We start from the raw sequence: 15,066 nt of genomic DNA, 5'->3' as shown, positions 1-15,066 counted from the left end.
TACCAGGATACCCAAAAATATCCAAGAAGCACTTGATGACCCAAAATGGAGGAACGCCGTATTAGAAGAAATGGATGCACTTATAAAAAATGGAACATGGGAGTTTGTGACATTACCTAAAGGAAAGAAAACTGTTGGTTGCAAGTGGGTGTTCACAATAAAATTTAATGCAGATAACAGCATCAACAGGTATAAGGCCAGATTAGTTGCTAAGGGATTTACTCAGACTCATGGGATTGATTATCAGGAGACATTTGCTCCTGTTGCCAAGCTTAACACTATCCGCGTTCTGCTATCTCTTGCCGCCAACCTTGATTGGCCATTGCAACAGTTAGATGTCAAGAATGCCTTCTTGAATGGTGACCTACATGAGGATGTTTACATGGATCCACCTCCCGGTTTTGAAAAAGGGGATGGTTCTGTGTGCAAGTTGCAGAAGTCTCTCTATGGACTTAAACAATCTCCCAGAGAATGGTTTGGGAAATTTACTCAAGCTGTTAAGGGAAGAGGGTTCACCCAAGCTCAGACTGATCACACTTTATTCTTTAAACACTCTGACAAAGGTAGAATTGCTATCCTCATTGTTTATGTTGATGACATAATTGTCACTGGTAATGATACCGAGGAGATAGCCTCTTTAAAAAAATGTTTAGCTGATTAGTTTGAACTAAAAGATCTTGGATCTCTCAAATACTTCCTTGGCATGGAAGTTGCTCGAAGTAAGGAAGGAATTTCCTTAACTCAGAAAAAATACATTCTAGACCTGTTGCAAGAAACAGGTATGCTTGGGTGCAAGCCAGCAGAGACTCCAATTGAAGCTAATATCAAGATGGGAGTTGAGGACGGGGAAGATGTTGATAAGGAGCAGTACCAGAGACTAGTGGGGAAATTAATCTATTTGTCTCACACTCGTCCTGATATTGCTTTTGTTGTGAGCATGGTTAGCCAATTCATGCATTCTCCTAAGGAAAAACACCTTAGTGTTGTTTATAGAATTCTCAAGTACCTCAAAAACACCCCTGGTCAAGGAATTCTCTTTAAAAAGGGGAACAAAAGGATGATTGAAGTTTATAGAGATGCAGACTGGGCTGGCTCTGCAATGGACCGAAGATCTACTTCAGGATATTGTACTTATGTCTGGGGAAACCTTGTGACCTGGAGAAGTAAGAAACAAACTGTTGTTGCAAGAAGCAGAGCAGAAGCGGAATTTCGGGCTTTAGCCCATAGTATTTGTGAAGGAATTTGGTTAAGAAGGCTTCTGGAAGAGTTGAAGATCTCTTATCCCCTACCTATCAGATTATATTGTGATAATAAAGCTGCTATCAGCATTGCTCAAAATCCTGTCCATCATGACAGAACAAAACATGTGGAAGTCAATCGTCACTTTATCAAAGAAAAATTAGAAGACGGTAGTGTATGCTTGTCATATATACCTACCAAGGAACAAACGGCAGATATTCTCACCAAAGGTTTACTTAAGCCGACATTTGAGGATTTGATCAGCAAGTTGGGAATGATCAATATATATCTCCCAACTTGAGGGGGAGTGTAGAATATTCTAGATTATCATTTATTAATTCCTTGCTATCTATTCCCTTATTTATTAATGTCTCTTGTTATTGTAAATAAGCCTCTTAGTTTACTGTTGCTATTTATTAGCATTGTTCTTTGTACTCAATATAAATAGGACCTATTGGGTCTCTCAATGTAATCAATCAATAGTGTTATACAGCAAAACACTCTTTCTTTTTCATCAAAAACATACTTGAAAGCACTGGAAACCCAATATACAGTCAGTCACTGATAATTTATACCTGATTTTCACGGAAAGTAGATGTCTTGTTAACATGTTCACACATAACATGAGGTTCAAATTTTATTTCCTGAAAGAGCACGACAGAATGTAAGCATAATTGCAATCCACTGATATAGCAATCATGCAACATAGAAGAGATGCAGATTGACTAACCTCAAACATTTCAATTTCGACATCAGGAGCAAATCCAGCCATTTCATTTAGTTTTGTCAATATATCTACTGGCTTCCCACTACCCGTCACAAAAAGCCTCCCAACATATCTGAGGAAACAGAAGAAAATACATTTTATTAATTAAATGAAGTTTTATCTCTATTTAGTAATAGGTAGAGCAAATACCGAAGCTTCTCATTTGAAGGTTCATAAAGTTTAAAGAATAGCAACAACTCCTCTTTAGGCTTCAAAGGAGGAGGAATAGGCCGCAAATCCTAATTCATTAAGGCATAAAAAACAAATCCATGTCAGTTGTGACTCAATTGGAAAGGGAGAGTACAATATATACTATATAATAGTAACTACCACACTATCAGGAAGATGAAACTACCAAGAAAAACATTACCTGCCCCATTTCCAGTTCCAAAAATAACTTCAGCTCAGCATTATTTCCCTTATTAGATATTTCTCTTAATTGTCCAACCTACAATGGTCAAAGTGCCACAACACAGTACACAAATCATGACTAGGAGGAAGATATGCCTGTCAACGGAGATAGCATTTCAAAAAATGAAAAACAAAGTCTCACGCTCTCTTTTAACCAATTTTATATTTACTTATTATTTTTTTTAGAATTTACAATGAAACTCCAAGAAATGATTAATCGATTTTTTTACCTACTGTTATTGTACACAATAATCATGTCATGTTCAAAAGAAATAAGGAATGAACAAATCTTTCCCACAATGTAAATACATCAATGATAGACATCTCAAGAACATTAGTCAAAAGCTCCATCATATCAAATAAGTTTTATACTACAGAACCAGTCAAAATAAGTTAAGAGTATCCAATTCTATTTTATCAGATATCAGAAACTAATATACATTTCGTGTTTGTGAACACTACTAGACTTGTCATTGAGGACCCATTTTCATTAGCATGTGCAAAAAAGGCAACCATAGATCAAAGAAAGTAGACATATCAGTCTTCAAAACCACATACTATTAACGTTAAGAATGAGCTTAATAACTTTATAATGACCTCAAACAGATGCCAGCCACCCTGCTATTAAAGAAACAGAGAGCATTGGAAGTTCTTTGATGTACTTACTGATTGTGTTTCATCCTGAGGTGTCAGTGGTCTATTAGGCCTATATGTGTGGTTTTGGCGCTTTGCCCACAACCAAAAACGTAGGTACTGGACAGGTATACCTAGCTCTCTGGCAACTTCTTCCTGATAAAAGCTTCATTGTCAGAAAGATACGAAGTAAATTCAAAATCATAACAAGCTTTATAGAATATAAAACACCAAATAGGTCAATCACCAATATCACTAGATGATAAAGAATACAATGAACATCATACTACCCTGCATAGAAGCATTGAAATGATCTTTATTTAGAAAAGAAGGGTAGAGCATTGAAATGATATAATAATTGTTACGACCCATTTTATAGGAGTCAGACTTTGATAGTTAAGTGGTTAGGTTGTTAGGAGTAATTAGTCCCTCGTGTATATAAGGGCAACATTCTTTCTGTCATAATGATCTTTGGGATTGTATTGTAGAATTGACTGAGGAGTATCTCAGTGTGAAGGGGAGTTCCCCTTGAGAAGAGCTTGCTCTTGAATTCTATCGTTGTACTCTTTGCTATTAATCAAATAAAGAATTGTTCTTTCCTTCATTTCCTTTCCTTTTCATCTTCCTCTCTCCCCCATTTCTGTGATTCTTTCCTGGTAACAATCTAGGGTCGTAACAATTGGTCCGAACTGCCAGATTCAAACAAGGGGTGAACGCCATAGGAGGAGCTTTGAAGAATTCTGGAAATCATATCAAGAAGACGACCAGGGATTCTACCGTCTCAGAATTCAATGAAAAGATGCATAAAAAATTAAAGATTCTTGATAGGTTGGTGGAGAAAAGGGAGACACCAATATGCAAAATGAAGAATCGCGATTTTGATGGAATTCTTGTAGTTTCCAAGCCATAAATGGGTATGCAGAAAATGGAGATAGAAGAAGGGGGATTTCAGGATTTGTTTAAGGTACCCAAAAAAATTGTTGAGGCCTCTTCAACCATGGATGGTTCTGGAGCAATAACTAAGAGTTGCACCAACAAAGAAGAAACAAAAATGTTGGATGTATTGAAGTTGATGTTATAGAGGAGAAGTCAGTCTCTGAAATCATGAAGACACAACCTTCAACAGAGAAGGGGGTTTCTTCCAACATGGGTGTTGGTGGTGAAAAAACGATGCACGACGCTAAGGAAGAAGGAACCAGGAAGTCAAATAAGATAAAAGGAGAGGATCCAGCACCAGGTATGAAGCAAATTAAGGGTGAAGACGAAGATGAGTCTCAAGGTTTGTCAAATGGGCCCAAAAAGATTTTTAAGTTCTTTTCAATCATCAACGACGGTGGTTCAAATGTCAAATGGGCCCAAAAAGATTTTTAAGTTCTTTTCAATCATCAACGAGGGTGGTTCAAATCCAGATATATCAGAGGCAAATAAGAAAAAAAAATCTAACCGGAAAACTGCAAGGACAGAGAGATATGGAGGAAGAACTGAAGTATGACTCAAGGGGAGAGGTTTTCTCTCTTAGTTGTATACAAGAAGTGTTCAAGCTCGAGAAAAGGGTAGAGAGGAAGGAAGTGCAGAAGAAAAGGGCCGCAATTGGAGTTGTGGGTATGTATGTGATACGAAATCCACCAACGGCTCCACCACCACCACAGCTGCCGGAACCAAGCACTCACACAGCAAACTGCTGGTCATTTCCAGCAGAACAAGGGGTGTGCGTTCGAGAGATACATGGTGAAGGAGATCGAGAGAAGGTGCAGATTGGGTCAACGCGGGACCCAGTCTTGGATATAGTCAAGAAAAGGGGTCTAAGCAAGGATAATGGAAAAGGGTGGGTCAAGAGTCCCATGGGCCTATCCCCAGTTTCCAACTATGAATCACAGAAAACGGTTCAAAAATATGACAAAATTTTTGGGCCTGGATATCAGTTTTGGTAGGGCTTGGGTACAACCAAGGTGAAACGCATATTAGCACCTAAAGGGGAACCCTTGCGCTACACTACTTTCGTCCATGAGTTTTGGCTTTTCTCTGCTTGCGCAACTATGGTGTTATTGCTAAAGACCCAAAGAGGCGAGAAGGACAACTATGATCAACCATACATTTTTCACACTCCGCTTGAGAAGTCTTCATAGCCCACTCCCGATGATTAGCGAAGGACTTGGGTCGTTGATGTTGAGCATACAGTGGATAGTGGCGACAAACTAGGAGCAATTGGTTTAGTAAGAACGCCTTTAAGCAGTCGAAGAAATTCATAGAAAGAATGTTGCCCTTATATAGACGAGGGGCTAATTACTCCTAACAACCTAACCACCTAACTAACAAAGTCTGATTCCTATAAAATGCATCGTAACAATAATAAACCATTACAAATAACATGTAAGCAACTAGGGACTATCTAAGCAAATAATAGGAGCCTGTAGCTACTTAAGTTGCTCAACTGATGTGACCAATCCCTAGTTAAGACATACTCTAATCAGAATCCTAACTAGAAACTCTGGTCCGCAGCACAAAAAAAGAAAAAGACCAATAAGCTCTATCCCTTCATTATTTATTTTGCAAGAAACAATAAATTTTGCATTATTTTATCCATGGATATCACAAAATTATCAAGTCCTGCGCAGTGGTTGTCAAAGAGTTAACAACACAATATTGTTAGTCCCGTGTACTGTTCTATTTGTGTTACAAGATAAACTTGTATATTTCAATTGAAGGGCATTTCCTTCTTCTCTATGAATAGATCTTTAAAGTATTTACACATTTATATCTGTTAGAATATATTTGTATAGGTAATTTACACATGTTGATAAGATTATTATCCCAGGGGATGGTAGCTGAGAAACGTGCTCTACATGAGAAATTGACTATTGAATTTGACGTTAAAGAACATGGATAGCTGAGATATTTTCTTATAATAAAAGTAGCCCATTCAAAGGAAAGTATTTTTACCTATCAGCAAAAGTATATCCTAGATCTCCTTAAAGAAGTAGGAAAACTTAAGTGTAAACCTTCCAGTCTACTATTAAGCAAAGTCACTAAAATGGGAACGAAAAGAAGAGGAGAATCTTTCAATTGACAAAGGACAATACCAACGACTGGTGGGAAGATTGATATACATAGCTCATACCAAACCTTATCTAACTTTTGCAGTTAGCATTGTTAGTCAGTTCATGCATAACCCAAGGAAGAATACATGCACGCGGTAGGCAAGTTTCTCTAGTACCTTAAGGCCACTCATGGCAGAGGATTGTTATTCGTGAGAAGGGGAAATCTATCCCTAGAAGTTTATATTGATGTTGATTATGCTGGGTCTATGATTGATTGACGATCTACTTCAAGCAATTATATGTTTCTTTGTGGAAACCTTGTAACATGGAGGATTAAAAAGAACAATGTGATTGTTAGGACAAGTGTAGAAGCCAAATTTCGAGACATAGCCCAAAATATTTGCGAATTGTTATGGCTAAATCATTTAGGATAATCTAAAATTAAAATATGAAGGACCCACGAAACTACTGTGTGATAATGATGGGCCTGAAATAATTAGTTAGTGATGGGTCTTAAATAATTAGGTAGTTAGTTAGTTAAGGAATTGCTTCTAGAATATCCTATGAGTAGGATAAAAGGTGAATGAGTATGTGTAGTGAGGTATGCATGTATTGAGTGAAATGGAAATTGGGAATGTGGAAAAGGATCTCTAGGGATCTCTTAAGCGCTTTGAGGGTGAGTTGAGACCTTTGGTTTATCTTTTTTGTATTGTCATTGTAATTCCTGTTATCGTTTATTGTTGAAGTCTATAATTAGGATGATGAACTTGTTAGGCTCTTGCTGCATTCCATTAGTGTCTCTGTTTTACATTAGTGTCTTTGCTTTACAGTGTAACCATAGCTTTATCCATGAATGAAATATACTTGTCATCATCTCTCTCCTTTATCTCTGTTTGAATACTGTGATTGACTGTGTGAATTAGCAATAGGTTCCATCAATTTAGTATCAAAGCTTCAGATCCTTGGAGTGTTGATCTAGATCTATAAAAAAAAAAAAGATGATTCCAGAATTTTATGGAGATGAAGATGGAGTTAAAGCTTGGGGATGTTTGACTGGTCTTGAACAACATTTTCTAGCAAACCAAATTCAAGAAGCTGATATGCTGAATGAAACTGTGAAGGGGTTAAGAGGTCGTGCTCTCAGCTGTACAAACTTTGGAGTGGGCTCAATTCCCATCTACGCTGGTGGAGCTTTGATAGAGCTTTATAGGGAGATATATACCTGAGATCTGTGTGGTAGGGGAGGTTGAATTATCAAATAACCCAGAAAAAAGGGAAGGAAAGGAAAAAAAAAAAAAGGTGTAGAAGAAGAGGAAAAAATCGAAGAGGAAAAAAAAGTAAACAGAAAAGAAACGAGAGAAGAAATAAAAAAAGAAAAAAAACGGAGGAGAAGAAATAATCACAGAAGAAGCAAAGAAATTGAAGAAGAAAAGAGCAAAAACGCAACAAAAGGAGAAGAAAGAAACAAATTAGACAAAGAAGAAAAGGAAGCGGACAAAGATGTCACTGCAGTAGGAGAGAGAGTGAAGATATAGAAGAAGATAAAGATGATCGAAACATATCGAGATTTGGGGAAGCCAAAACAGATCGAAACAAATCGAAAGAACGAAAGCTGAAACAAAAAATAAAATAGCAGAAAAAAACGGAAGAACACAGACAAACACTTCTCCTCTGTTTGTCTTTGTTTCAGGTGATCCAGAACAGAAGACTGGAAATTCAGGAGACTTCACGCGTGGTGGTTGGCCTGGAGGTCATGGCAGAGCTCACGGAGGTAGGAATGGCACCAGATCTGGTTTACAGTACCAACTTTGTCGCAAAAATGGTCATCAGGTTGCGACGTGTTGGTGGCATTTTGACAACTCCTTCATTGTACCCTCACAATCCTCAGCAACGCTGCCTACTGTCCAGGCCATTCACCTTCTTACACCTGTGAGCCAGCCTCATAACTATTGGACTTCACCAGCTCATATCCAATTTGAGGATCTGTCTAACTCAGGCTCGGACGAGGATTCTGTTGGTCCCATCCGTTTCCGTACCCATGCTAAGATCTGTTGGCGCACTCTTCATGGGATGATAACGCAGAAGACAAAGCGAGGGGAAGCTGCTGCTCTTGCTCGTCTGCACATGATTATGGGTTTGCGTCGAAATTGGCCAAGGTCCAATAGAGGAGGAGTGGGCCATTATTATCGAGCTGCCCTTACAGCCCAATCTACTAATCTGACAGTAACAGCTGGAGGGGAATCAAATAATGGGCTGGATGGGAGAACACATGTTGGGCCTCGTCTGAACCAAAGTGAGCCCAATACCTCGATTGTTGTTTTAAGTGTATGGGCTTCAAGGACAAACTCACGACCCAATTGGCAGCATACAGGGCAGCAACACACAAAGCACCAAAACATGGAGTCAGACATTGTGGAAGAGGGAAAGGGATAAAAGGTGAGCGAGGGTGTGTAGTGAGGTATGCATGTATTGAGTGAAATGGAAATTGGGAAGAGGGAAAAGGATATCTAGGGATCTCTTGAGGCCTAGGTCTTTGGCTTTGAGGGTGAGTTGAGAACTTTGGTTTATCTTTTCTGCATTGTCATTGTAATTCCTATTATCGTTTATTGTTGAAGTCTGTAATTAGGATGAGGAACCTGCTAGGCTCTTGCTGCATTCCATTAGTGTCTCTATTTTACATTAGTGTCTTTGCTTTACAGTGTAACTGTAGCTTTATCCATAAATGAAATATACTTGTCATCATCTTTCTACTCTTTCTCTTTGAATATTGTAATTGATTGTGTGAGTTAGCAATAGGTTCCGTCAGATAATTGGTCAATTATCTGTATAGCTCACAATTGTGTGTCCAACACGATCGAACAAAACATATTGAGATTGATTGGCACTTCTTCATCAAAGGGAAATTAGACAGCGGATTGATTACTACTTCATTCATTCCTTCTAGTTGTGAATTAGCAGACATCTTGACTAATGGGCTTCCCACTGACATATTTCAAGAACTAACTAGCACGTTGGGAATGATAAATATCTATTTCTAAGCTTTAGCGGGAGCAGGGGAATGTTGTAAATAATTGAAATTATTGTATTTTATTTTATTAGTTTTTGAGTTTATGCACTTTGGGTTATTAGGTTTGTTAGTTTATATAAATAGTGTAACCCATGTACATATTTCTGTGATAATCAATATTATTCAATTTCCTTCTTTCAAGTCCAACTCTCCTTAAGCTATTAGGTTTTAGGAAAATTAAAGGATTTTATACTTATCTTTCTAACATGCACACTCACACGAGCCATTTGGGCTTGAGAGGTAGACAATGCACAATCTCATCTATCTTGTGGTAACAAATTTCACAATATTTATTAAAAGAATAGGAGGCGCAATGACTCATGAAGGCTTTGACACCATGTCACGAATCAACTCTCCTAAAAGCTTAAGTTGTTACGTAAAGGAATTTTAATAGTTTTTATATTTATATTTCTAACAATGGGGATCCATGGAGCCTGACAACTTCCTTGATGAAATACTAAGCCACTTCCTTGGTGGCAGTATATGGGTGGCAAAGAGGAAGAATGTGTGCATATTTGCTTAATCTATCAATAAGTGAAAAATGTAGGAATGCTAACCCAAAAGAATAGAAATTTGTATATATGCAAACAACTTAAAGATAATATGCTAATTGTTATCAAAAAAAAAAAAAAGATAATATGCTAATAACATTAAAACAAAAAACAAAAAACCATGTTCATACCTTGAAAAGGATAAAGGGCATTTGTTTTTGAATGCGAAAACTCCGCACTTTATCATGATCTACAAGATCAAAGAATATGTCCTTCCCAATCTGTTCATGTAGATCTTCATCACGGGCAACCTGAGGCCAATGAATTAACAACAACATTGAATCTCACCTTATGAACAAAGCATATCAATACAATACAATACAATACAAAGCATTCAAAGATAAAAAATATATGGAAAAAAAAAATACAGTTGTAACCTTTATGATGGTGTACAAGTGAGCCTCGGCCTTCTCCTTCCTCTTTTGCTGTTTTTCTTCTTGTTCTTTCTTTAATCTTATCTAAATATTACAATTTAAAAGGAAGCTTTTTTTCAATTGAAATACAAGATAAAAATCATGACATCAGCGAACTAAATTAATATCTTACTTTAAGGTGTTCAGCAATGTCCTTCTCATCCACATTACAAATTATCTTCTCTGTGTCGCTTTCACGTATATAAACAAGCATATATGCATTTGAGTACTTTGTAAATTTAAAAGGAGAGTTGTTGAACCCAGGATTTGTATGCGGTAACTGTAGACAAAAAAAATGAAGATAACAAAAAAGGGGAAGATGATTAAAAAAAAGAAAAAAGATAATTCACCAAGACAACAAATATCAATAAAAAATATTGGAGAGAAGCCAACGAATGCTTAAAGAATATTACCTCTTCTTCACCACCATATTGTTCTTCTAAAGCCCTCTTTATATCTTCTTTCGTTACTCGTTCATCATCAAATTTAAACCTGAAAAAAGCATGTTTTCTTTTCAAATTTGAAATCATCAACAAACAATCAAAGATAGGTATATTAGGATTTAAGAGCACCACAACAATTAGAGATATAAATCAAGCTGTGTGATCAAGCCACCATGACAGATTTACACATTATGTCCAGAAACATTAAATAAACATCGATGATGAAACTTTTACCAACTTGTTGAGCTACAAGGACCAGTTTTACCCAGCATAAAATCCAGAAACCATAACAAAGATCTTGGAACTTGTGATCTGAGTCAATTTGGTTGAATAAGCTATTTGTATTACGCTAGTTGAATAGGCTAGCACAGCACTAGAGGTGCAGCCCTAGAGTAATCAATGCAACTGCCTTTCAGTCGTTGATTAGCTGATATGACAAGTTAGGTAGCTTTTGGTTGTAAACAGTTTTAGTTTAGTTACAACAAGTTCAGTTTCATTAAGCTTGCTTAAGCCATCATGTAAATCTATAAATACTGCTGCTAATATTCAGAGCAGTAAGAAATATAAGCTAGAAATGCTCAGATCAAATTTTTCTTCCTTTCCCTCTACTTCTCACCTTTTCTCTCTGATTTGATTAGCGCTTAATATAGTTTGGTCAGTTTTACATTGGACGAACCCACGTCCCATAACAACTCGAGGTCACATCTATGGGTGATAAAATATATTGGCTGTTGGTGAGTAGCAAGATTGTTGCATCGCAATACATACCGTATATCGTTTGGCTATTTTTTTTGTATCGTATATCGTGAATTGTATCGAATAGTAGGATTCACAAACATAATGAAAAATAATTTAAAAATATATAATGTCATATAAATAGTATTTTGAGCCTGCAATTTCTCTCCTTTTGTCTGTACTATAGTTCTTTGAAAACTTCTCTAAGAGACTTTGTTTCTAGTGTGCAAGTCTCTATTTTTTCAGTATCAGTTACTTTTATTTTTTTTGGTAATCATCAGTATCAGTTATTTTAAGACTGAAGAGATTTGTATTAATTTGAATATTTGTTTGATTGTTTCCCCAATCAATTGTGACTTTCTAGATTCAATTTTGAATTTGAATCACAAATCATATCTCCATTTCCTTTCCCTAATTAATGACTTTTTTAAAAAAAATTCAATTAAAAATTGCAAATATTGGTACGATTTTAGAATCGTACGTAAATTGTGATATGATACCCGATTAGATACTGAATCATACAATACAACGATTTGTGGTCCGATACAAGACTAATATTTTGATACAGGCAACCGACACATATAACTCAGCTTCTGTATCGTACCGTATCACATGATACGTATCGTGTATCGTGCATTATTAACAACTATGGTGAGTAGCTTTTGTAGCCCTTTTGATTTGGAGAGTAACCTAAAAACATATTTCATGTATTCTAGGTCCAATTGGTTGTGATAAGCCTGGTGGTCACGACAAAGGATCCCTCTTGGTTTGGAAAGTAACATGAATATGCATTTCATGGATTTCATGTCCAATTTGTTGCAACGAGGCTGCTAGTAATAAGAAAGGCTGCAAGTCCAAAGACCTTTAGGGGTGAGTTCCACAACTAAGAGTGCTTGGGCGAGAGTAGTAATGGAATGGTTGACAATCTCAAAAGTCCTCATGTTGAAATTCAACATTCTATTGGATGAATGCCTATGGCAAGGATCAAACTCTAGACAACTTGATTATGGAGTGGAGGAATGATACAACACGTTAAGGTGTATGGTAGGAGGCGTCATAGGAGAATAATTAACCATGGGAATATTCTGGATGATAGCACATGTAATTAAGTGTGTGCAATTTTATTAAGTAGGTGCTGAGCTGGCTAAGTTGGTTAGGAAGGTTGATTATATGGTGAGTTGGGCATGCAAAGGGAAGTAAGTTGGGAATTGGAATAAGGATTTGGGACTTGGAGAGCTCAACATCTCTCTATGTAAAGAACCTTGGGATACACCACCCCAAAAGCTAGCTCAAAGGATGGGAGTGCCCAAGACCTTATAAACTCCACATTAGTTGCACATACAACCAATTTGGGACTATATATCTCAACACGCCCCCTCACACGAGAGCCCATTGGGCTTGAAGAGTGGACAATGCAACAGGCCCAGCCTACCTGTGCTAAGAAACGCCACAAGAGAAAGTGTGGGGCGGCGAGGCTCTAATACCATGTAAAGAACCTTGGGATACACCACCCCAAAAGCTAGCTCAAAGGGTGGGAGTGCCCAAGACCTTATAAACTCCACATTAGTTGCACATACAACCAATGTGGGACTATATATATCCTAGATGAGACTGGTATTTGGGATGTAAACCTATTGATACACCTATGGATCCTAATGTTAAGCTGTTACCCGGAAAGGGGGAGCCATTGATAGACCCTGGTCGTTATCGCCGGTTAGTTGGAAAGTTGAACTATCTTACTGTGACAAGACCAGACATCTCTTTTGCAGTTAGTGTGGCAAGTCAATTCCTTGACTCTCCTTGTGACTCCCATTGGGATGCAGTTGTCAGGATTCTTCGATATATCAAAAGAGCACCAGGAAGAGGTTTATTATACACAAATAAAGGGAATGCTAAGGTATCTAGCTATTCAGATGCTAACTGGGCAGGTTCTCCTTCAGACAGACGATCCACCTCGGGGTATTGTGTTCTCCTTGGATGAAACTTGATCTCTTGGAAGAGTAAGAAACAAACTGTTGTCGCAAGGTCAAGTGCAGAGGCAGAATATCGGGCAATGGAAAATGCAACCTGTGAGCTCATCTGGCTAAAACAATTGCTTAAGGAGCTACATCTCTGTGAACAGCAGCCCATGAAGCTCATCTGTGACAATCAAGCAGCATTGCATATATCCTCTAACCCAGTCTTTCATGAGAGGACCAAACATATAGAAATTGATTGTCACTTTGTTAGAGAGAAGATTCAATCAGGAGAGATCGAGACAGCATTTGTTAATTCCAGTGATCAACTTGCAGATATTTTCACCAAGGCTCTTAGAGGTCCCCGAATAGATCATATATGTAACAAGCTGGGAGCTTATGATATATACGCACCAGCTTGAGGGGGAGTGTTAGAAATATTAGAATAGGATATGATTAGATTGGATTAGATTTAAATAGATTACTTCCTATCTGTTAATATTTTGGGCTTCTCACTTACGCCCATTAGGGTCTCTATATATTGTAACTCCTTGTATTAGGTTAATACACAATTGAATACAATTTTATTCATTCTTACTTTCAAGTCTCTAATCTGATGATATGTAGTTTCTGTCATTAGAGATTTCTTTCTATGATAGCATTGTTTTGTAGTAGTTTCCTATTTTGCAAATTTCCATTACTGTAGCCATTTGATTCATCAATATACAAAAAATCCAGATATTAATCAAGGCCAAAAACTTGCTTGTGTTCTTTAATTTCCTCTATTTTTTATCCAGTCTTATCAAGCAACATGTCAAAGATAAAGGAATACGTGCAACAAAGAAGGTTTCCGAAGCTGCAAAGGTAGTCACAGGACGCGCTCAAATTTGGTATTATTGGTGGATTTGTTTCTACCCAAATGCAAGTATGCAACATGGTGGGACTTCTCCAAGGCATTGCTCAAGCTCTTTCAATCAGAATACGATCTAGATCTATATCTTGGGGATAAACAGCTTGAGTCTGGACAGCCGAATTCAAAACTGGTGATGCAAATAAACTTTATCGTAAGAGAAGAAAGAGACCACAGAGGGGGGGAAGCAACGAATATCACTGGGGATCACCTAGAAACATGTGAGAATAAGCACAGAGGTAACAAAGAGGAAGATGAAACAAAGAGGGTAAAAATTTTGTAAAGTTCCCACGTAATCAAAGTTCATACTACGAAGCAAAGTGCTCCTAGACTCAGGCCAACAAGAAATTGCAAATGAAAACAAGGGGAGTCTGAGATTGAGGGATTTTCCCACTGTGCGCAAGTACCAGTAGCACTGGATTCAGTGGTGGTGGACGACCCCCCTCCGTTACAGGAACCACCAAACTTCATACAAGAGAAGAAAAATCTTCATAGCACAGCCAAGAACGATGAAGGTGGCTACGATGTACGAACACATAGAGAACAAAAGGAAAAATGGGAAAAAAAGCAAATTAATTCCAGGTTAAGTCTCCATTACGCAACCATGGAGGGCGGCTACGAACGCCTCTTAAGAGAAGAAACCGAACTAGGTAATAGGGGAGCTTAACAAAATTTGGCCAAGACGCTAGCATAATGAACCAAAGCCCAAAGCACTCTTTATGGGCCCTTTCCTTTCTATTAAATGTGATGTTTAGGCTAGTAAGCCCATGATTGGGTTAAACTTAATTAGACCCAAGACACTTAGCTCCAATTCATCAAACTAAGATAACGTAATTCCTTTTGAGGGCACACAAAACCAAGTTGACCAAGACACCATCACATCGGGGTACTCTGTGTCAATGGCA

The 15,066-nt window shown here is 37.6% G+C and overlaps 1 protein-coding gene across 6 annotated transcripts in view; it reads right to left on the bottom strand.

The window, feature by feature from the left end:
• LOC133298421 (ubiquitin C-terminal hydrolase 12-like) overlaps positions 1 to 15,066 on the bottom strand; it is a 51,966-nt gene that overhangs the window by 18,294 nt on the left and 18,606 nt on the right. For 4 of the 6 annotated variants that reach the window (XM_061497695.1, XM_061497698.1, XM_061497694.1 and 1 more), the window contains exons 12-20: positions 10,532 to 10,610; positions 10,252 to 10,398; positions 10,083 to 10,163; positions 9,837 to 9,956; positions 3,083 to 3,205; positions 2,376 to 2,453; positions 2,156 to 2,244; positions 1,970 to 2,078; positions 1,815 to 1,883 (exon numbers count right to left, since the gene is read on the bottom strand). In XM_061497695.1, coding sequence (XP_061353679.1) covers positions 1,815 to 1,883; positions 1,970 to 2,078; positions 2,156 to 2,244; positions 2,376 to 2,453; positions 3,083 to 3,205; positions 9,837 to 9,956; positions 10,083 to 10,163; positions 10,252 to 10,398; positions 10,532 to 10,610 — 895 coding nt within the window. Of the gene's footprint in view, positions 1 to 1,814; positions 1,884 to 1,969; positions 2,079 to 2,155; positions 2,245 to 2,360; positions 2,454 to 3,082; positions 3,206 to 9,836; positions 9,957 to 10,082; positions 10,164 to 10,251; positions 10,399 to 10,531; positions 10,611 to 15,066 lie in introns of all 6 variants that reach the window. The other 2 variants (XM_061497696.1, XM_061497697.1) reach the window with 1 other exon arrangement.

This window comes from Gastrolobium bilobum, unplaced genomic scaffold, assembly GCF_033153095.1.
Source record: "Gastrolobium bilobum isolate Gb01-03AN ecotype WA unplaced genomic scaffold, APGP_CSIRO_Gbil_v1 utg111814, whole genome shotgun sequence".
Lineage (NCBI taxonomy): Eukaryota > Viridiplantae > Streptophyta > Magnoliopsida > Fabales > Fabaceae > Gastrolobium > Gastrolobium bilobum.
The sequence above is the reverse complement of the archived record's forward strand: the minus strand, read 5'-3'. Positions and strand labels throughout refer to the sequence as shown.